The sequence below is a fragment of the Temnothorax curvispinosus genome, unplaced genomic scaffold (genome assembly GCF_003070985.1).
Source record: "Temnothorax curvispinosus isolate PA1 unplaced genomic scaffold, ASM307098v1 QBEX01013138.1, whole genome shotgun sequence".
NCBI lineage: Eukaryota > Metazoa > Arthropoda > Insecta > Hymenoptera > Formicidae > Temnothorax > Temnothorax curvispinosus.
Window position 1 is genome coordinate 205,086 of NW_020222918.1, and position 23,779 is coordinate 228,864.

General features: G+C 39.2%; 1 protein-coding gene and 1 long non-coding RNA gene across 3 annotated transcripts in view; both read left to right on the forward strand.

The window, feature by feature from the left end:
• Positions 1–23,779, forward strand: part of LOC112463387 (heterogeneous nuclear ribonucleoprotein L) — a 147,539-nt gene that overhangs the window by 45,456 nt on the left and 78,304 nt on the right. For both annotated transcript variants that reach the window (XM_025029794.1, XM_025029795.1), the window contains exons 4-5: positions 16,910–16,995; positions 18,374–18,470. In XM_025029794.1, coding sequence (XP_024885562.1) covers positions 16,910–16,995; positions 18,374–18,470 — 183 coding nt within the window. The remainder of the gene's footprint in view (positions 1–16,909; positions 16,996–18,373; positions 18,471–23,779) is intronic.
• On the forward strand, positions 1,143–2,026 carry LOC112463388. The gene is made up of 2 exons (XR_003041769.1): positions 1,143–1,813; positions 1,894–2,026. It is a non-coding gene; the product is annotated as an uncharacterized LOC112463388 (long non-coding RNA).

Below are 23,779 nucleotides of genomic sequence, written 5' to 3' on the forward strand. Positions count from 1 at the left end.
GAGCTGCGAGATTCGCGGAAAAATACAGATGTATAATTTGAGGACGAATGCAACGTGCACCGGAATATATGAGCCGCCATTGCAATTCTATTAGTAGTTGGGAAAAATTAATTTCTCTTCATAGAGTGTCGAAGAATCTAGCCAAACAGCTTTTACAATTCGAGTTACTAGGTAATTTTTTATGTAAATGAGATATATTGGCGTTCGAGTTAATGAGAAGAGTCAGAGATTCTCGTTTTATAAACAAGATAAGAAAAACGTCCATCCGTTGTCTGTGCATAACATAAACATTCCTGCTAATATTATTTATAAAACGGAAACCTCGGACCTCTCTCTCTCTCTCTCTCTCTCTCTCTCTCTCTCTCTCTCTCTCTCTCTCTCTCTCTCTCTCTCTCTCTCTCTCTCTCTCTCTCTCTCTCTCTCTCTCTTTCTCTCTCTCTCTCTTTCTCTCTCTCTCTCTTTCTCTCTCTCTCTCTCTCGCCCTTATTAAATTAACTCAAATCCGAATATATCTCAATTGCACAAAACTCTCACGCAGTAATTCAAATTATAAGAGGCATTCTTCGTGTTTAAGCGCGCCTCAAGCTATACGATTTAGGAGCTTAGGAACGACACTTACAGCCTACAGCGTAAGTTACAGCGTAATTAAGCTCTCTCGGGATGATACTTTCGCACGTTCATAATTTACACCCCGCGCGCCTTATTCAAGCGCATTCCGGAACGGAAAAGAAACGCAGGGCCGCGCCTTCGTCGAATTACGTTCTTTCCGTGAATTCCTGGTTTTCCCGAATTTACATAGGAATATTCCGCGCAGTCAGCTTTTTTTTGCGAGAATTACCGCTTCTTGCATCGGCAATCGGGCCGAAAGTATGAATGTTTTATGCGAATCCATCGGCGGCTTTTATGGACGTCGCGTAATTAATTCGCGGGGCAAATAGAATGAACGAATGCACTACAAATAATATTTGCCTGGGGTCTTTACGCGCATAAAGCAATAAATTTGGTTTTATTTGCAATTTTACAAAATTCACAGAAGCGTTTATCATATAAATAAAAAAATTATTTTTAAATAATGCGTTAACTCTTTTTCTCTCTCTTTGACTATTCATAACAAAAAACCTTGTACACCTCATTGTTAAGGTAAACGTACCAGTGGCCGCACACGTCCCAGTCGCCGCACACGACTTTAATGTTTTCAATTTATTAAGCATTTCGTGAAGAATATTGCAAATCTAAAAATTGTGTAGGGATCTACAATACGTTATTGTAATAACAAACAAATTTGAAGTATGATTCTGCACGGATTACCATTTATTTTAAATTGTTTATTCGGTCTCGCACGTCACGGCTGTTCGGATACTGGTACAACCCTGCGAGTTCGCTAGTCCCAGTAACCGCACATCGCGTAGCACGCTGTTTCTCGATCGATGCAAAGTTGTTACTACGGAATTAATTCTGGTGTTTCGATTAAAAGAAAACAAAATATCGTGTGGAAAACCGATTGATAAGTAAGTACTCATTGTTGATAATATATCTGCAATAAATCTAATGTGCATGCTGAATCTGTGCAACCAGTATCAGAAAAATTGTTTGCTGTTTACATGGAGAGGTTATGTTACGGCTGAATATATTTTGGTTTAAGGCTGCGGTCCACTTGACGCCACAAATGCTTTGAAGCGTTTTTCTTCTCCTTCTTTCTTCATTGAAGGAGGAATGCTTCGAAGCATTTGTAGCATCAAGTGGACCGCAGCCTAAATATCGTATTGTGCGGACACTGGGTGGGACATACCGAGTAAAGGCTGTGCGGACACTGGTACATTTGACCTTTTTATCATTTTCGCGGCATAAATAATAAATGACTGAATATTAAAATAAACATTGCATGTGTTTTAGAAACTAGAAACCCTAAGCTTCAAGATGGTTCAAGTCATTTGTACCAAGCATGCGTCTAAATGGGCTAAATTTGTATCACAATCTGAATTGTGGCTTAAGTGTGCGACCACTGGTACATTTACCTTACGTGAATCTCATATCAAAATAACTTATCAGGCGAGATAAAGTTTTCTATCTTGACACACGGGCAGTTCAAGAGTTACGTTTTGATTAGGGATCAAAGTGAGAGCACGCGCGGTGATTTACTCTGCCATTGCAGTTCGAGTCAAGTCTCGTCGCGCAAATGACAGTACGGTACGGCGACATGTGGCCTTGTGTACGGTGCGCGCGTCGGTACACTACTAAAACAAACATCAAGGCCGCGCGCGCCCAGTCGGTCTCATTTCTTCGAAATATTTGCCGCGTTGCGAAATATAAACGTAACCACGTAAAATATTCTCTATTCTTCAATTTCGAATTGATTGTCAGCATGCGATTGATATATAACGCGGCTTCCCGTTCCTCGGAAGACGCCACCCGGCGATTTGCATATTATTCCGCGTTATCGATCACGGAACGGCAGGCGAGTCGCATTTAAACCGAAAGCTCAGAGCGCGATGCGGAATACACCTCGAATGCAAAAGCGGAGATAAGTATCGCGCCCGTAAGTGCCCTGGACCGGTTTACATTTCCCATTCTCTATTTCGCTTCGATTTCCATTCCGAGTGAATCAATCGCGCGAGATACTATCGACGATCCGAAAAGTTAGATACGCTTACGGAATATGAGCTATAGTGATCGCTTAGTAACTGCAAAATACAATGGCGTTTGATGTCTCCTAGCAAACTTGACGCGACCGCCTTTCAATGGGTAATGCGACGACAAACGGAGCAGCGGCTTTCGTTACGCCAGTGACAACACGGTGCTCTTGGCGCTTTGTCGCAAAAACATCAAACCGGACAAGGCCGCACATGCAGTGTATTATGAAATAAACGCACGCTAAATATTTTACTGCTTGCGCTTTAATTTAATTGCGATAAATGATTTATTGTATAGCTTGCATTTTATTTCGTATAGATTTATTAATTGTCTAGAATAACGGTAATTTCGTCTAATAAGTAACTGAGAGAAAAAGCATTTTAGAATCAAATTATTGTTACCTGAGATATTCTTAATTTTGATGAGCGAATTTATTTCAGTTTAGGTACTTGAATACATGTTACTATATATTATTACTAACCAATTTTAACTGTTAAATTGAGAATTATTTGAGCCTTTTATTTAATGGCAGTTTGATTAATTACTTTATTTATAAACAATTATTATTGAATTTTTTATTTAAAAAGAAAACTTATCTTTGTTTCACGGAAAAAAAATAGCTAAATTTAGTCGTAAAATATGGATAACCAATATTTTTTACAGCTAGAGCTATATTTTTTGCAGCGAGAGCTATAGTTTGCAATAGTAGCAAAACCTTCTTGCTGCAAAAAATGTTACTCTCGTTGCAAACAATGTTAGTTATATATTAAGATTATTTTAGCTATAATAGCTAATCTTTTTTTTCCGTGTTTGATTGAGAAAATTAAAAAGCGAATAACAATACAGTAATTATAACAAATACTTTTGAGCCTAAGTCTTCTTTGTTCATCTATCTTAAAATAAAGAGAGAAAGAAATGTGACTGACGCAACATGCAATTCAATATTTTCGGGTCGGAACTGCCTCCTCAATTTACGACTTCGATCCCTTCGGTAGACTGTTATTCTTTTTCGCCCTCTTATCGCTCTTACCTCTCTCAAGCTTGTAATAACCGAAAACCATATAATCACGATTTCGCACTTTGCTATCGGTGGCATGCGTCACTCCGTATTATAGGACAGTAGATACGTTCTCTTATTTCCGACAACGACATCACAGGCCCATTACGAGCGTCGAAGGACCCTTAATCTTATCCGTAATTGCAATAGCACGGTCGACGACTTCCCATAAACATATATATACACGGACACATAAAACGCGGAGGGTATATCGTTCCTTTTCAGAGCTGCGACTTTTATCATATATTTCAGAAATATATCAATATGGCGGGACGTGGTCGGGAATTCTCGATAAGCGATATGAACTCGGAGATAGGCATGATGGATCTACGTTCTTGTAAATTTTCGAAGGAGTTAATCGCTGCGAAGTTTCTAGTCACTTCAAATATAGTTTGAAGATAAGCGTTCTCTGCAGATTTGATAACCTTTAGATACCAGTGCTTTGAAAGACTTAAGAGTTTGAAGATTTCTCTCTCTCTCTTTCTCTCTCTCTCGAAAATTTATAACAAAGCACTCGCGGAATATTTTAAGAATATATATATACTTCAAGATGCCTCAAAATATAAGAAAAAAATTTATGCAAATTTTATGTAAGTTAACAACACAGATTAAATTTGCAATTTAAAAGTAATGAGTAATTTTTATGCAACTATTTGAATTTTAATGAATTTAGAGTATTTCATGCTACTGTTTATATTATAATAACATTCCGCAATCTGGATTTACTCTACGGTTAATTTCAGCATACGAAAAAGGTATTTAATCTTGCAAATTCTGCATAATTCTACATTTCATTCGGTTTTTAATCCTACTTAACCCAATTCGTAGAGTAAAGCATTAAGAGCCACAATAACCCTCTCAGTTTGTGGTACGCAACACACGCTGGTTGTCTCGTAAAGATAAATCAAGTATTTCAAGATGCGAAAACTGCGGTTGTTTTGAGTACAAAGAAGAAAAGATTTATTTAACTTCCCGTGAAGAAACTTCATGTAAATTTTCAACTGTGAGGATTATCTCCTGAGATTCGCACATTAAAACCTCATAACTTACGATATATTCTTTTCCGTTTCGTTCCGTATTTCGTTCCGTACGAATTCTTTTCCGAAATTCGTAATATTCTTCGAGCGATATGGAACGGAGTAAGTGAGTTTACGATTACACGGAACAACATAGGTCGGATATCAAACGTCGATGACACTCCGCCGATCGATAGCTGCGAGGTGAAGTATAAGCTCTTTACAACAGAACGTCGAAGGATCAAGAAGGATGAAATCCCGGATTTTCAGAAAGCTATGGAGAGTAACGGAGAGAGAGTGCGCCCTGCGTGTGCTCAACCACCGTCAACGCCGCGCTACCGTCGTTAAATCTACCATCGTGGGTTGTAGTTTCCACTGTGCAAAGTATCTGCCGCATTGAGAGAGAATGCATGGGCTTTATGGGTTTCGCGGAAGGAGGCCCGCCTGCTTTACAGCTCGCGATTATGATCAGCTCGTTTACTACTTGTTGAGCAACAATTTCGTTCGCCTAACACCCGCCGCCGTGGAGTAGATAACTTCACGCAGCCGTTCGTTAACTATTTCCTATATACTGCATTATTAACTATACGCCGCGCTGCAAGAAGGAAGTTCCTAACGCACGCCGGTCGGCGAAATAGAGTATCTTGTGCGTTATATTGTCTTACGAGAGGAATGGTTTGTTAGTGTCGTGTGAGGTTTTTACGTTTCAGAATATTCATGTCTAAAATATAATTATGACGACATTTTCTGTCCGGCGTCTTTTAACCCGGCAGTAAAGTCCGCTAGTAAATAAAATATAATTTATGAACCCTTTTGAAACACTTAGAATGCATATTTCTAACAAAGGCCGGTTTTTACGGCCAGAACGCGCCGCATATAATATACGCGAGAGGTCGCGTAATAGTTGATTTATCGCTTTCAGAATGACCGAGCGCTACCCACGTGGCACGTTTGCTGTTCGTTAATTACGAATTTTTAGTATCGTAAGAATTAATGGAAACGCTGGACGAAGTAATTATCTGCAGTTACCGCTTGTTGGACAGCAAAGCGTTTGGCTTCCGGTGCAGTTACCGCGATAACTTCTTGAATTTCTCAGGCCATTAGCTATCCCGTTAGCAGGCTATTAATTTGCGTGACACGCTAAATTAGGAGATCCGCGCGGGATCCAGTTTAGAAACTCCGATACAAAGTGGAACGTAGCTGAATCTATTTCGCCTATCCCGGGGATGCACAATTGCGCGCTTGTCCGCGAAGCCTTTGAATATTTTAAATCTCTTTTCATTTAAGCCGAGCTTAATTGACTCGGGAATGGAAATCAACGATACGCTGAAATCGCGGCGGGAGCTTTATCTTGCGCTGACCTTAATAGGATATATCGTACCGGGTAGCTCGTATTTAGCGATACGAGGTCGACGGTTACCTTTTGTACGACCTCCGTTCGCGATAAGGGGTACCCGATGTTGCTCCGAAATACATAACCGCTCTTCAGATAAGCATTCCTCTTCCGGGTATGACATAGCGTTATCGTTGGATGCATCGAAGTTAGTTACTCGATGGCACATTGTTGCCTCCGAGAGATAATGACGATCACACACGGTTTTTTTTGCTCGTTACACGCTCTTTAAACTCGCGTTGGCCGTAGCGACGCGATGTTATTTTTTTCATTAAGGGCCGGTTGTTCCAACCTGTTGGTAATCTAACTAATAGTTAAATCATATGTCTATCTTTGTTTAATGTAAAGGATAAACAAAGACATACATATGATTTAACTATTAGTTAATTTACTAAAAGGTTGGAACAACCGACCCTAAGATCTATTTTCATTTGTGTATACATTGTTAAACGTGTACAAGATGTCTTACATGTACCGCGTTATATTTCAATGAAAGGTCATACGGCCAACTTAGAGTCGGTACCTCTTCGGTGAAAATAGAGAAAATCAAGAGCGGGATCATTTATTGCTTTCCAAGCTTTCTCCTGCTTTAGTATTCATTGACTGAACTACTATTATTACCACAATAGGTATAGATTTATTGTTGTAGAAATAAGAAACGTATTTTTCAAATCTCTTTTCTTCGAAATTTTAAAAATTCCACTCGCGTTTTTAAGTTTGCGTCGTTCTACAAATCGTATACGCTAAATGGTCTTTTTCAAAAACGTATGTCGCCGTCTCTGCGAGTCCCTTAGAAGTGCACAAAATGACGTAATGTCCGAAGAACAGACTCCCGCCGTCTCTCCAGGGAAATACGAAGCAGGGTCCTTGTAGCACGGACCTACGTCACTCCTCGGCTCCTCGACTTTTTTCCTGACCCGTGTCACGTGCCGCTCGTTGGAAAGTTTTCCGTATTCTCTCCCCGCTTGATACGACGCGGAACAACCTTTTCGCGTATGCAGGCCAGTCTCGCCCGCTGGAAAATGTCTCCCTCGGAATGGCTTAATTAGCAGATGGCTTTGGTCTTTATATCTGTGAAATACGATTATTAACAAATATGGTTGGTCTTTAACCCCCGCAAAATCCTTCTAGGTACTTGGAATCTCTCTGAATTTCCTTTTGCTTTACAGCAATTAGTGCTTGAATTACCTGTGTTTAGTAGTGTTTGTAGTATTTTATCAGCAAATAAAAACAAACAACACCTGGAACAACAGGCTTTTTTCCTTCTCTTATATGACTACGCGTCTTATGACATATGATAATATGTCATGTAATAAATGATAAATAAGCATATATTAATGCATTAGTTGACACATTTTGCATGAAAAATTTCCAGATATATCGTTCTCCGAACGGATCTTTAAATATTCAAAACGGCTTAATTCATCCCTGACCAGAATTTCTCTTGCAAATCTTTTTTTGATAACAAAAAGACTTAATAGTTCAATCTTCATTTAAATTCATTCCACGAACTATATAACCTGGCCGCATGATTTAATATCGAAATCCCTCGATTTTTGAATAGCCGATATCTTAAGTCCTTATTTCCTTCTTCAAATATTAGGTCGTTGGATATGAAACGTCAGATTTTGAAAGTTTGATCTTTGTAAAACGTTCTTACGCGGGGCAAATACTTTCTGGTAATAGATCACTGTGTGTCACAAGCGTGAAAATTTTCAAGCTCGTTGAATTTCATCGAAACGAAATTGAAAAGGTGAATAAGATCCCGAGGGAAAATTTGAAGAATAGATAGTTACGGTGTTATTTTATTGCTTAAACTTCGCGTAAGTAACTTTATGTGGGGGTTACCTAATTAGCGTAACTAACGAAACGTAAGTTACTGTAACGAAGAATTGAGTAGTTGAGACTTAATTATCGCAGTATTTAATATCGAAACTTGGCAAATTGCGTAAAGACGACGCGCGATTAAGTTCCGAACGGAGAAATATCGCTTCACTTTTCGTCAAGCGGGTGTCGCGCGTCCATCAACGTGATCCTCCGTCTTCTCAATTTCCTGGAATGATCCGGGGATCGTAAACTTAAAACCGCTGTTTCACGTGCACCATTGTAATGCCTTTAACACCGAAACAATGACCGCTGGACGAAATGCGCTCCGAATACAGGCTCCATCGAGAGAGCCTTCAGTGATTCCGCCGAAAGTAGTGAGTGCGGGTTGACCTTAATCGTCTCTCTATGGAATGTGTGTATGTCTGTGTGTTAGGAAAGCGGATGATTATGGTCGACAGCATTCCATAGAACACTAGGGTGGAATTTTACCTTCTTAAGGGAGCAACAGAGATCACTGAAATTGAGCGCACACGCGCAGACAATGCAATGAGATCATAACCCCCGTATTGTCTGCGTGCCTAGAATTTTCTTTCGTTTTTACTTGCTTTGGATAAAGTGACGCGACAACTATGGTGAGTTATACGAAAGGTGTGAAATAACAAATATCTATGACGAATAAACATTTATTTTGGATTTCTAATCAAATTAATTAATTTAAAAAAATTTATGACAAGAAATAGATCGAGGATATTTTTTTAACATGAGATGTATTTTTGTAACTCAACATTATTATCTTATAAATATAATACTTTTATTTTTACATATTACTTTCCGTATAACCATCGTGTGCTTTAATTAAAACATCTTGCGTTCATAAATCTATTTTTATATCATTCTTATACCTATTCTTATAATTTCTAAATAATTCACTTTTATTACATTTCCCACCATCAATTTTCTGAAAATCATAAACACAATATTTTTTAAGGCTTAAAATTTTATACATAGTCGAAATATGTTACGCGAAACTGTCACATTTAGCTGTAAAATGTGTGGAGATGACACAGGCCATAGTTTTCCCGTCCTGGCCGGGTCGCGTGACATTTTATATTCGTAGAAGAAAGGCGAGAACGGGAGGAAAAGGCGCACAGCGCGGTAGGTCAGTTATGACGCCAGATTTCAGTAAGGCCGAAAAAATGAGCTGGCGTCTCTCGGGTTTTCCGCCACTTCTCTTCGCGGAGACTTCTCCCTCGTCATCTCACACGGCACTCATTTGTCTTGCCCTCGTAACCGACACTTTTGTCTCTATATCCTCTCTCGAGTGCGACGCGTTCCGCGCCGCGGCCCGCGATACGACAAATGAAGAGCAATGCGTGTGAAACATCACGCGTTTCCAGGATCGTTCTCACGAGGCGATGTCCGTATCATCCGACGCGCGGCTCGACGTATTTCCCTCGAGAAATTGGCAGCAAAATTGAGAACTTCTTTCGTCGGCTATTGCCGGGTTTCTGGCATTCGCGTTTCGTACACCCTCGTATCCCCGCGGCTTACATCGGTGTTGTTCAATTAGTGTCTGGCTGCACCGCGAGTTTCCCAGTACCGATCTCGCTTAGACTCCCCGAGAAGATCCGCCGGAAATTAGATTTTCGACAGCTTCAACTGCCTGAAAAATAAGATTACCTCGAGTGGACGAATTAAATTTAATTTCGGTCCTTCAAATAGAAATAAGTATAAACACTCTTGTTCTAGAGACGTGCGCTATATTGCGCCAAAAAATAATTCTAATTGTATTTTGATGTTCGTGAGTCATGATTGATAGCGTAACCGGAAAATCAATACGTGTGTACGTTTATGAATGCTTCATTAACTTTTTACGAACTGCTCCGTGTCGATAAGCACTGCGTATTAAAATTGAATCGTATATCGACGTAGACATTAAGATACGTGCTTAACTATTTTAATAAAATATAACGTTACAGCTGTTTTACATTTCGTTTTTGATTGAATGATAAACATTTAATAATTACATGGGAAACTTCCAATATTTTTATACAAGCAACTCGGTATATTAATAATAATAAAACACATTAATGTCATGTAAACCATCGCACGGTGATAAAACCAATAATACAAAAAGAATAAAATATTTTTGCGGTCTTATCTTCAGCGGAAATTATAAATTCGTTGATAAGCCGGTTTCAGGTTGCAGACCGTAACAGCTGATGATAGGTTTATTTATCATTAATATTCATGCGGAATAATTATATATAAATTATAACTTGGAAATTCACAGTTTAGATCTACAGGATGTAGGTTACTACGTGAAAGTTCGCGAGTTGAGAATTTCAAGTTTAGAGAGATTAGGGACGAGAGTGTGTTAAGATTGAAATCACGAATTGAGAGTCAAGTTTACTATGTACATCAGAGTTTAGGAACGCATAACAGCCGCAATAATTCGAGAGCTTTCGATTGCTATATTAGAGAGCAATAATTGAATCTTTTGCAATAATACGAAATAAATCTTTCGTATATACAAAAATCGTAAGGAATATGTACATTTCTGACTGATCATCTAGCATCTAATCGTATAGCTTTCGATGAATAAAAAGAAGCGAATATACCTACGTATTTTTTTATGCGCCGCGTTTTCGTCGTCCTTTAATTCGTCCGCCGTGTTGGTCATCGCAAGTGCCAGCGCTTATTAGGCTCACGCGCGCATATATCGAATGCACCCCGACGGGATACGCCGGCATTGCACTCGGGGGAAATACCCCAGTTTTCAGCTGCATCCCCGGCGCGTTGTCTTTGTATTCGGTCGTGTTCTCGTGTCGGCCAAATTGATGTCGTAATTGCGGACACTTCATCAATTTTTTATGCGCTTCCAGTTTCGCCCGAATGGGATTGGAGCGGGATTAGAAGCGGGACGCGCGCGCGCTTGCCCGTAAATTCGACCACGCTCATCCCCGAGCGGCACCGAAAGATCGCTGCGCGGCAGATTTTTCGACGCGGAAAACCTTATCCTTGGTTTTTTCGCGTTGAAAATCCCTCGAATGGACGACATTCTCTTCGATTCCCCGAAGAGAAGGATGATTTTTCACGAAAATTGTCACTGGCAATGCGGGCGCGAGAGAAATGTGGCTTTTTCCATGAAAATTTACACAAGTTTGCTGTCTTTTCTTGCATAGTCGTGACCTTGCAGCGTAGAACGCAGAAATTCTGTATTTTAAAGATGAGGATGAAATGTTTACGATCGCGGCCTGTTCGCGCTTTGATTTACCGTCGAGCTTTTAACAAATTTATCGTTACTTATTTTTTTCATAACGCGCTCTTGTCAACTTGCAACCTTTGAAATTTACGGCTACTTTCAAACCCGGCGCTTCACTTCGTCATCTACGACGTTTACGATGCATTAATGAATGCTCCGTCCCACCGTGCACATTTGTTTTCTCTCCTCGTCTAATTAATACGCGACATCGCCGCGGCGTTTCTGTCTTTCGCGGTTGGTGTGTCGTCGGTCTTTGCGGTGGCTTTCGTTCCCGGTTACAAAGCGAGCATTATGCCTGGAACCATCTGGCATCGAGGAGGCGAAAGAGAGCCGACGTAGAATATTTATCAACAACCTGGAAAGAGAGCGGCTCGCGGGGAAATATCTCCCCGCTGGAGAAATGTCGTTATAAATCACCGGTCTGCTTTTCCAAGCTGATTGTGTTTTATAAACGAAGGCGGAGATTAGTCGTATTAACACGCCCGGAGATACATGGGAATGCCGATGAATTAAATAAGACGGTACGGCACGCTCCTCCACCCCCGTGCGCGCGCACGCTGATTGATGCCCTCCGACGAAGCAAATCTATTATTACTGCCTGACCTGCTCAAGAACGAGGATTAAACCCCTTAGCTCTCCTACCAATAAACTGCATTGTCATTCGACCCGAGAACGGGAACGCGGGACTCGTCTATAGACTCCCCCAAGCGAGTAATTCTTGTCTGTACTCGTTGTCTTGTAAATGCAAGTTGGATTATCCCCTATAGTCGATTCTTATCATTTATTAGATGCTGATCTAAGAAAAGTTCCTGTAAAATAGTAACATGTATGTTTTATTATTTTTTCAAGACGTCCACTGTCATGTCGAACACGAGGCTGATTTGTTTCGTTTCTGTTTGATTTATATAATCCGCTATCCATATCCCGTTTCATAATATATCAACTGGCCAGAAAAAACAAAAGTGTCAAGTCAAAACTTATACTCGTATACGCAACAATCAATCTTATAAGAATTTCAACTTTTTATTTCAACTTTTTTTTCTTAGTTAAACTATGTAAATAACTTCATTCAAGCAAGTTTTCTTCGTTCAACGCAATATAATCTCATTTCTAAGTCCGTGTAAAGGCTCTGGTAACAATCAAAGAGAGTGTGGAACGTTTATTTTTAAAAATTTGATATCATAAATAAAGGAATTAACCTTTGTGCACCGTCAACAGCGCTTGGCTCTTACTTAGCCCGTTCCACACTCTCTTTGCTCATTTCTAAGATTATAGATTGTTGCGTATAAAAGTCTTTATCTTTATTTGGCGCTTCTTTTTTTTCTGTACAGTTTGCGAGGATTACGATTTTTGTCACGATTTTTATAGAATCTCTTTATTCCGTAATACACAATATACCTTTAATCGTTTCTAACCTCCTTGGATATTTATTCCGACGGTGCTAGAACGATCCTCCTTCACGCCTGACGTTTTTCCGTCGCGAGAACACACGGCAGATAAGCTTCGGTAAATCACGTTTTCACGCGGCTCAATGCACTCCGTCCGGGCGAATGCATCTTCGCGGAACAAAGAGATTACGTGCTTTCCTTATCGCGATCTCAAGCGGGCGAGGGGGCACGTGCTATCGCTCTCTTTCGCGCGCGCGCGCGAGCTTCGCTTTGTGCGTCGCGTCCGCAGAAGCGTCCGCTCCTGAATTTATACCGCGGCCGACCCATTCCAAGGATTTCTCCTACCGGCATTGTATCTCGCACGGGCACAAAAAGGGGTCGACGACCCGGATGGGACAACACCCCGGACAATTAGGTTCGAGTGTACGTTCGCCGGTCGCGCGCGCGGTCCTCGAAAAACCGGCGGACCGGCGCGATAGCGGTGGCGGCGCAGGCGACGTGCGCGAATCCTCGCTTCTATTCATAAGCCAATCTGAAATGCAACGGATCATACATATTACATGACGCACGCTGGATACAGCGGCCGACCGGTGCATAAAAATTTATCGGCCGTTCGCGGATACGGTGACAATTTTACATAATCCAGCGTATCTTCCGTTTTTTCATTAAGCTACGAAACAATTTAATTATCACATCGACCGTTCGATCGTTCCTACGGTTTTCTTTTTCAACCTGCGGACAGCTGTCGCGAGAACTCGAGTCGACGGAAATTGAATTTCCGCTTCTATTTATTGATCTTGATATTTCGTGCTCGCCAGCTTCTGCTGTTTGGGCTTATCCGATTATGCACAGAAATGCGTACGTGTGACGTTTTATATATAGAACTAGATTGATGAGCTTGATTCTTATGACTATAATACAAAGATTTTAAGTCGGACTAATTTATCTTTCTTTGCAGAATTATATGCGGCAACAATAATCGAGACAAAATTCAATATATTTGAATTTTAAGTAATTGAATTATTTGATTCAGTTACGATCGAATAATTTATATATAAATTTATTTTTACATAAATTTATATATTAATTATATATAAATAAATAATTTATTATAAGTTTGGATTATAATTGAGTAGATAAATTATAAATTAGACATTGAAAGATCACAAATTGTTATACTCTGATTATTCAGGCATATCGTAAAATTTATATAATCATTATGGCATGATTGCGCGCCTTGTAGCGGGCGATTGCGCTCACTCGTGGCGAGGCCGACAATCTCATTCGAGCCTTATTCAGACGTCGCGACGCGCGGGCTTGATATCCTCTGCGATATAGCATGACTAATCGCGAGCACGGGATAATACATTGGCGCGTCTCGCGTATTCAGACTGCATTTAAGCGGCGCGACGAACCGCATTTTTCCCGAATAAACAGCGTGACTCACTAGATGCGATTCCACTAGTTGCGTGTTTTCGTCTAGCCGCGCGGGAGATGGGCCGCGCGCGCGGCAAGGAGAACTCGCGCGGAGGGAAGCTACTTTGGCAGCGAGCCACGTCGTGTCATCGCTCGTGCCGCGCAAATTCGAGATTTCCTCGGCTGGCGTCTCGACAGGTAAACACGCGCCCGCTGCTAAACGCTCTCAATTATCGACCATCTTGCAATAAAATGTGTCGCGGCCCGTCCGCACCCCTGCGCGATACTTAACACCTTCTTTGACCGCGTCCCCGGGACTTGACGATTACAGCTTATCGCTAAAAGACGCTCAACTCTACCGTAACCGGCATGATATACGAGTTCCATTCACATTTCTCTTTGTTAAAGTTATTCATTTAGTTTGTAGTATATTCGAAAATCAGCTAAGAAAAATAAATTTAGTCAAGTAGATTAAGCATTATATATATACCGTCTAATGTTGTTACAAATCACGATTTAAAGTTAACGTTGTATTAACGTGTAACAAAGTGTTAATCTTCAAACGTTATTTGAACTAATCTCACGATTAAGGATTAAGGATTAAATTAGAGAGTGCTAATTGCATTGTAAATCAGTGCCATCAGCCGAACATGTTGCAATTCTGTTTTCTCTCTAATCTGTCCTATACTCTGCTTCGTGTTACAATGTCTAGTTACCCTAATTCCGAAGTGATTCGTCTCCTGTGCTTGACAAATTCGTAAATCCTAACTAAATCGATCATTATAAATCTTGAGTCGCGTAACTCTTAGTTTCGCATTGAGAATCAGTTATAAAATTAGATTATTATTTGAGAATAAAGCAAATATACAACAAAAGCATCTATATCTCTAATAGATTCAGAGATTTTACAAAATCTAATATATTTGAATTTTAAATAATCGAATTAATTAATTCAGTCGCGATCCAGCAATGAATAATTTGAATAATTAAATCTGAATTTATTATAATTGAGCAAGGAAATATCAGTGAATAAGCTTTCCGGTTATGCTGCATGAGATGATGTCTGGTGAGGCGAAATAAAATGCGCCAAATGGAAAACAGTCGCTGTAAAATACTGACTTTTTCACCGAGAAAATTTGGTGTTGTCGATGCGTCTATTAGGGTACAACACTCGTGAATGGGCTCAAATGCAGTTTGCCATTTGTCTCATGTTGCTCCCTGACCTCTCGGTTCTCAACCTACCTACGCCACGCAAACTTTCTGTCTGGATCTGTTGCGAGCGTCGTGTGAGGGCGGTCGAACCTTATGTACCGAGCGTTTCGCACACGTTGTTGCGCCGATGGGGATGCCCTGGAGAACGCAACATGTAAACTTCGTTCGATTTGCAGCGCATGATATACGATGTGCATCGATCATGTGCTCGAAATAGGTTAACGGAAATACGGAGGTGCTTCAGAACTATTGCCGCTTCTCTTAACGACAGGTTTCCGGAGACTGAGAAGAATATGGCGATTGCCCCAATGTTGAGATATCAGGGATTTTCGGAAGCGACTAATTAAAGCGCGCGTGTTTAGAACGAAGCAAAAAGGTGCATGGTTTTCATCAATGTCGGCCGTATGCATAGACGTATATAATAGACTGCGCATTCCCATTGGAGATCTTTCGCGGAGATGTAAAGGACGGAAGATATGCTTGCAGTGGCACTTCCTTTTCTAATTGACGTTGGTGAGGAGAAGGAAAGGTTAGGAGAAGTGATCACGTGGTTATTGACGCCTTGAATCTTGCTGCGGGAAAAATATCATCATGCAATACATTGTGCAAATACAATACTCATAAAAATACATGTAAAAATGGTTTGGTATTCAAGAATTAGACTTTATTTATAGTGATACACAATGACAAACTCGTATGTGCTCTTAATAGTTATTCGTTCATAATGTAACTATTTATTATAATTAGTTCAACATATATGTAACGTTTAATTATAATTTTTTAAATAAAAGTATTTAGTACATATCTATGAATAAAATTAGATAAGCAAAATAACTTGTTGCACATGTAATTAACGTAAAAAAATACATGCTTTATTTATAAAATATATAATATATTATATTCAAATATAATATCATAAATCTGCAAAAATGTAAACAATAATATGTGAAAATATAATTATTGCTTTTGAAAAATAACAATTCGATTGTGAAAACTTCTTATTCGTTTTACATTTTCACTTAAAGTTTTGCCTTCGTGATATAATCTTATAGAAAAATATTACATCATTTATTACATCATAATAAAAATTTGCAAAACTGCAGAAAAAGTATACTGCGAAGCACAAAACATCTTTTATCTACAAAGAACGAGCTGCTAAAATTAATGATTTGTGCTAAAAAATTATTACTGTCATTTAATATGTTTAAAAAGTTGAATTTTCTAATTGAAAAATCCCTTATTAATAATCATAAAGACGAATTATTAAATAATATTTTGAAAAAATATTTTTCTATTATATAAATCTATCGTAAATATAATTAATTGTAAATGCAATTGCGTTGAAAAATATTTCTGAATCTGATATTACTTTCTCTTTATTTTGTAAAAATAGTAGAGATTCCATATAAACAAAGAAAAACGCGCATTGACAAAATATTTTATTCATATATTTATTCTCCTAGATTGACCTAGATCGATAATGCATTGCGTATAATTTTTTTCTTCTTAATTTGGAACTCGGAGATTTAATTAAAGATTAATATTTAGAAACTCGTATTTAATTAAAGATTAATATCCAACGTTCCTTTCGGAGAACTCGCTGAGATGCAATGCACCGTCGCCTAAGTCAACAAAGTGTGAAAATATTCTCCTAAAATATCTTCTCACGCATCTGTTAAAGTGCATTCCTCTTTTCTGTTGCAGGAAGTGTTGCACACGATCAGTGCACCCAGCGGGCAGGTTCAGCGCATCGTAATCTTTAAGAAAAATGGCGTGCAGGCTATGGTTGAATATCCTTTTCAATACATCTCGCTAGTAGTGCTTTTATTGCATTGGCAATCGCTAACCAGCAGTTTCGTCAATTTTCGTTAACGATTCTCGGAAGGACACTGTATAACTCTCAATTACGTAAATTAACACTTTAAATTCAGTTGCGCTCGCGTTACCGTACTCGCAGTAAATTACAAATGTACCGCTAATGTTCGCCAAGTGTAATACTATTTTACGACTGCAGTTGTTGCAGTTGTTATATATAAAGAATTAACAAGATCAGTATTATTCCTTAAGGCACAGTTCACTGAGAACTCTTTAATTTTTAAAATCGATCAAATATCTTCGTATCTTATGTTTCGCTGGAAATTCCATTAATAGTGCAATTTAAATTTATTGAAGAATTTGTCATTGAAATTTTGACAAGCAGCTGGACAAAAGGTGCTAAAATGCGCAAGTGACGTCTTTGAGTCCGACCGTGCCCGAACAATGTCGCCGGGAAACGATTTATTTTACAAGAATGAACTGTCGTGTATTTGCATGAATTTGATTTACACGATAAACTTCAGGGCAAACGGCGCATTGAACACGCGAGTCAAGGGTCACCTTTGGCGAACTCGAAGCTCGCGGGATCAACTCTCCGTCTGACACGCTTTCACGAGCCGGGGAAACTTTGTCAAGACATGCACTGCCATTACGGCGTAATGAAGATTTATAACGGGGATTCGGGCTAACGGGAAGGCTCCCGATTTTTTCGCCGCGAACTCTTTTTTGGGTATTCCGTACGCGAATATGTTTAACGCGCATCTTGAGCTTTACCTCGGGAATAGTGCGCCGTATTTTCGGTGAATCTCCGCCTAGTGGAGATATTCCGGACTATTACGATCCAAATAATAGTCAAGTCGCGTCCCGCGTGACTATAAATTCGTTAGAACGTTACGTCATGTCGGATTTATACTATACGCGAAGGCCACTTTGCGGGAAAACAACATTGTAATGCCGCAGTGAACTCTGTGAGATTTCCGTCTTGTCGGAACTCTACTTTATCGCGTTTTTCTCGTAAAACTTGGTAAACGTTACAACTTATTTAATTTTATTTGCATAGTAATTTTTATCTGAAGATATTTTTGTTGTATCTTTTCGAGATCGACTTTTTATTTATAATATTATTATTAATATATTATTAATATATTTATAATATTATTATTAATTAATAATATTATAATATTTTTATTAAACAGATGCATTTTTAAATAAGGAAAAGTGATTCCAAATTTAATTGTCAACTGGTTATTGCCGGATTTTTTATAAATATCGACTTAATTGTATCGAATTAATTTTGAAATTTACATTTTTCAAATATGCTATATATCCTTAACTGATCGTTCTGATTATTACGTTTGACACGGTGGAATCAGCAACCAGAGCAAAGGAAACGCTACATGGGGCAGACATATACTCCGGCTGCTGCACACTAAAAATCGACTTCGCAAAGGTGAGTAATTATCTTTCGTAATTGCCTTTCTCTTTTGAAAGAAAATTTATGCGAATTTAGATATGTAAATGCTGCGCATCAACGGTAAGGAGGATCGCATTCGCCAACCTTAAAAAACGATATAAAAAAAGGAACCATTTTTAAAATTCTGTCGTCTAAAAGCATTTTACATAATACTACTCGCATTAACATTCAAGAAGTTCAGAAAACCTATTTGCACCATTTATTTTATGCGACTCGTTATCAACTCTAATTAGCAACACCACGAGAGTGCTCGTAGCATAAAATTCTATCTAATATTTGCAATTTAGCTACGTTTCATGCATATATATAAGTACGTCGGTATTATTGATAAAGCTAATTTAAATGCACTCACGTTGCATCTGTAATGATAAATTATATATAACTGCAAGAAACACGAATTATATTAAATTATTATATAGATTTTATCATATTTTCTTTCAACCATATAAATTACTTGACAAATGTAAAATTCAAATTTTTTCTTCTTTAAATTAAAAATATAAATTTAAAATCAAATCTAAATACGGAATTATTAATTAAAATAATATAGAACGTGACACGAAGAAATTTAATTTGAGATTTAATTTTCAAGTTATTTCGTTAAATATCAAAAAGCTATGACTATTAATGGCTTTCAATCGATTTTCCGTTTTGTAATGCATTCCGAATTTGTCAAAGAGGATATTAACGGGGAAATATCGATTATTCTGTACAAAACATTTTATGAGAAAATTCAGTCTATTTTAAGATAAATATTCAATTTGTATAGTTACAACTTAATGCATATTACATCCGCGTTTAACCGACCGAATCTTTGTATGTGATCAGCGAAACGTGAATATCTTTCGTGCATGACATTATAATGCTGATATAATAGAACGGTCTGTTTCTATAATTACGCGGCTCTCGTCGACCTCAGATTGAATCTGAGTCAGCAGAAATTTGAATCGTCGATTTAAGTAACTTATCGTAATCAATGCACCCGACTCTGTCGTAAATCTTGTAATTTAACGCTTGTAACAAACGAGCGCGCGACACAAGATGGATTAACCGGTTTTTATCTGATTCTACCTACCGCGCACATTAGCGTGACACGACAAACAGCTGCACTCTTTCACGCCCCTGTCGCGACTTTCACGCGAGAAGAATTAAGCTTCGTTCATACACAATACTACCATTGAATGGACAAACGTTCGTTGCTAAAGTGCCACAAAGAGTATGTGTCCCGAGTAATTTTTGAAAGTATTTATCAAAAACTGTACAACCTCGATCAATGTGTCATCACTTTTATTTTTTTATTTCGTAATTGATTTTTCTAAAACGGAAAGAACGTACGCTCTTTAAAACAGCTTCTTTTTTACTTATATACGCTCTCGTTAGACGCCGTCAGATGTTATTAGTTTCAGTTTTAAAAAGTCATAATATGTTCCCGCTTTTATGACGATCGCGATGTCAGCTCGCGATAGAGATGGTGAAAGGAACATCCGGCCCATTAAGCTTGTGCGATGATTGCAGGGAGAGGAAAAAGTGGCTCGTGCCGCATAAAAGCACGTCTCTTTGGCGTGAACACGGACTATTATGCCTTATGCCTTAAAAAATACGCGAGCAGCCGAATATTAACGAAGCACAGTATTACGAAATTGCTCGTTAATGAAGACGTGAGCACGCGCGACGCGTCAGATTGCGTCGGATATAATTATCCTCTTACGAGTCTCAACAGTCATAATTATCACGCGTATAATCATCACGAAAGATAGATTTATTCGTGCTGATAAAATATTTTGCTTTAGCAGAAAGAAAAGAATTTATTAGAACATCGCGTAGGAATGTTTGCAATTTTTATCGCTTGCTGGCAAAAAGAAGAGTTTCAAGATTCGATAAGTTTAAAACCCATCTTTCTCCTTAGCGAAAATGTGACTTTATGCCACTTTCTTTACCATTGTTTTTACGTTCAATTTCTTCAATAGCATCTTAGTCGCTCCCTTAAGAATATCGGTGTGGTTTCTTCTTGCATAACGAAATCCAATCATAGAATAGCGAAAATAATGATAACGACAATGGTCGGCGATAACATTTTCTCACTCGCCCGAACAGGCAACTCGGAATTACTTCGATTTGCTGTTATCCTTCCCGATATCGTTTCCTTGCCACCGACCGTGCGGGTCATATTGGAAAATGTTTGATATTTATTGACGAAGTCGACTATACTTTTCGTTCGAATATCACGCACAGCTGCTTCTTCTACAACTTTTGGAGTATATACTTGAAATCGTGAAGTATGGTTAATCGACCGTCCTTGATTTCTTTACAGCGTTGATCCTTATTTGTTTTTGGAAAGGTTAAAGGTAATCGTTTAATACAATACTAGAGGTTAACACAATAAGTGACTACAATTAGATTTTGCTGAAGAGAGTCGTAATAAATACGTCAGGAGATATCATAATTAAAACAGCACTCGCTAAATCTATATATAATGTAATATAGTGAACTCGAAATACTTTTTTTAATTTTTAAACTAAAAGAAAGAAGAAAGAAATTTGAGAAGCGAGTGATCTAGATTTAATAAAGCCGGATTAATCCAGAGGCAACCTGTACAATCTGAATAATAAAAAGCGCAAAAGTTTCGCTCGGATGGAGGTGCGTTGCAGAAATGTCGGTAAAAATTTCGGGATGGAAAGTATGCGCATACCAGAGAAGCTCTAGAGACGCTCGCTCGCTAGAGCGACAAGCGAAAATAGAGTCGAAGGCAGAACCCAAAGCTCGAAATTGGATTTCGAGGCGGAGTCTGTCGCAGGAACTTACACACCCCTTATCTCCCTATTGCCAATAGAAAGGCATGCCAAATAGCAGCCTGTGCTTGTTGGAAAGCGCGCGTCGGCTGTCGTGCCACGCATGAGCCGCATGAATCATGCGATGGATCTACGCGCGTGCATCTGCGCGGCGGCGAGGCCGAGGTATCGCAGACGTATCGGATACATCGGAGAAATATTTGAACAAGCTCCCTGCAGTATCACTGCAAATCCTTCTGGATAAATCCTTCTTCAGTGAGCGTCCCTTCGATGCATCCGCATTCTCTATACTGCGAGCCGGGAATTTTTTTCGTAAGAACAAACGTGGATGGAATGACAATGTCGTATCGATTACGACACGGTCTTATTACAGAGATTGCTTGGCGCAGAAGCGGACCCGTGTACGGAAACCCACCCTCGTATTATAACGTGTCTTTTCGTCTGCAAGTAACATTCTCGCATTCCGAACATATGAAGAGTAGCGCGGGCACTATTGCACTTTTTCACAAATTCTTTTTTTTTCCCCCGAAGTAATTTGATAGTACGACTTTGTTACTTTTGTAATCGCCACAAAAAAGAATATTGTGCGCCAATCCGTACTATCCGTACTACAATCCGTGCGCTTCTCTTTCTCGTTTTTCTTTTTTTTAATAACTTTTCAAACACAGCTTTTCAATGCGCTGTTTTTAACGTTTCTTTTCCCTCTCTTCAGAATTTGTTGGCTTTGCTCGGAGACGTTATTAGTGATCTCGAAACATTCACGGAATTAGCACGTTTCATCCATTGTTCCATTGTCCCGCCACCTAAGCTTTCTTTCTCTTTTTTTCCCTGAAATTTCTCCGCCTCGAGTTCGGTATTGCTGGCGCTGCAGATGTTGTAAAACGTGCCTTCCCTTTATTCCGTAACGCCTACGTTATCTTCATTCCTTAAGAGAGAGCAATATTCAAAGTTTCATTATTAAACTTTCGCCACGGATCGGCGAAGAAACGAGGTTGTTTATTGAAGCTGAAATAGCCGATAAAGTCATTCGTTATTTAGACGGGTTATGAGACGGGAGCGACGTAACTGTACCAATTCAATTAACGTTTTTTTTTTTTAGTCGGAGCGTGAAGTCGGATTAATTTAAATGTCACGTCAGTGCTATCTGGCGACGCTCGCGCGTCGACTTCATTTCCGGAACTTTAAACCCGAATTAATTCCCCCTCCGTCGCCATATTATAATTCTCGGGGTGACGATAAGACGGACGCGCGCGCGACGTGCTCGGCGAATCGCCGTGTCGCGGCGAGAGATCTTCATTCGGCGAATATCGTAAAGAACGTCCGACAGATTGACAAAGTTGCTCTACGTGCTGGGTTATCACCTTCGAGAACGCGCGAATTTATCGGACGGGAAGTATCGCCAGGAATTGAAAGTATTTACTCGCCATTGGAGCGACATTAACGACGCTAGTAGCGCGAACACGCACGTCCGACGTGTTTTATGAGACCCTCTAAAATCTAAAAAGAATAAGAGGTAGAAGAGACGCGCAAAGCGAAAACAAGGTGCCGAGCTCATGTAGAATGTCTCGGGACGATTGCCAGACCCTTAATTCCAGGATTTCTTAATCGAGCCAAAGATCGCTTTTACATTAACAATAATTCGTTCGAATGTGCCATCCTTTTTGTTCATAGCTTTCCATCTCCGACGTTAACTATTTATATTTAAAAATTAATTACACATTTTACAAATCGCCCTTTGTCTTAAAAGTAGGCGAATAAAATTTTAATTTTAAAGTGTATTTGTTACGTATATCGTTAATGCTAAAACGTGAAAGAGAATAATGTTCCTCTTGATTACATCGTACGAATTCTATTTTTCACTTATTCGTTTTGCATGACGATGCGATTCCCGCTCGTGCAAATGGAAGAATGCAAATTTTGTAATTACTCATGGGGTATTACTCCGCGCCCGGCACTTCTTTCTGTACGAAGGAAATAACAGGGCATATCGCGCCCTGTAGAAAACGACGTTACGAGGGCATAATGGCGCATAAAAAACAATTACCGGCACTTGCTGCCTAAAAGGAGGTGGGATTTGAAGGAGCGTAATTTTCGACGAGTGTGAATCACAAGCGGGACCACCGCGGTGGTTTCGCATTAGGGTATGCCGTTGCGATCCTGAAATTGCATTTCCCGGCGAGTGAATACGCCGCATTCCATTCACACCGCGAATTCTCGCGCCCAAGAGAATGCAATGCCACTTTTATTTCGCGGGCAGAAGCGCGATAATCAACGTTTATATATTAATTTACGTAAAAGAAAAAAACCATCGATTTTCGCACTTGAGTTTTAACGAAGAAAAATTTTATTATATCGCGTTATTTTTTATAGGTAACATATACTTATTTTGGTTAAGAATATTAATAGTCATTATTTTCGAAATATTTCAGCCGAACCGGTTTTACAGCTGAATTATATTTCGAAGCTTGCGCTATTCATTTTCATTATTTTAATTGC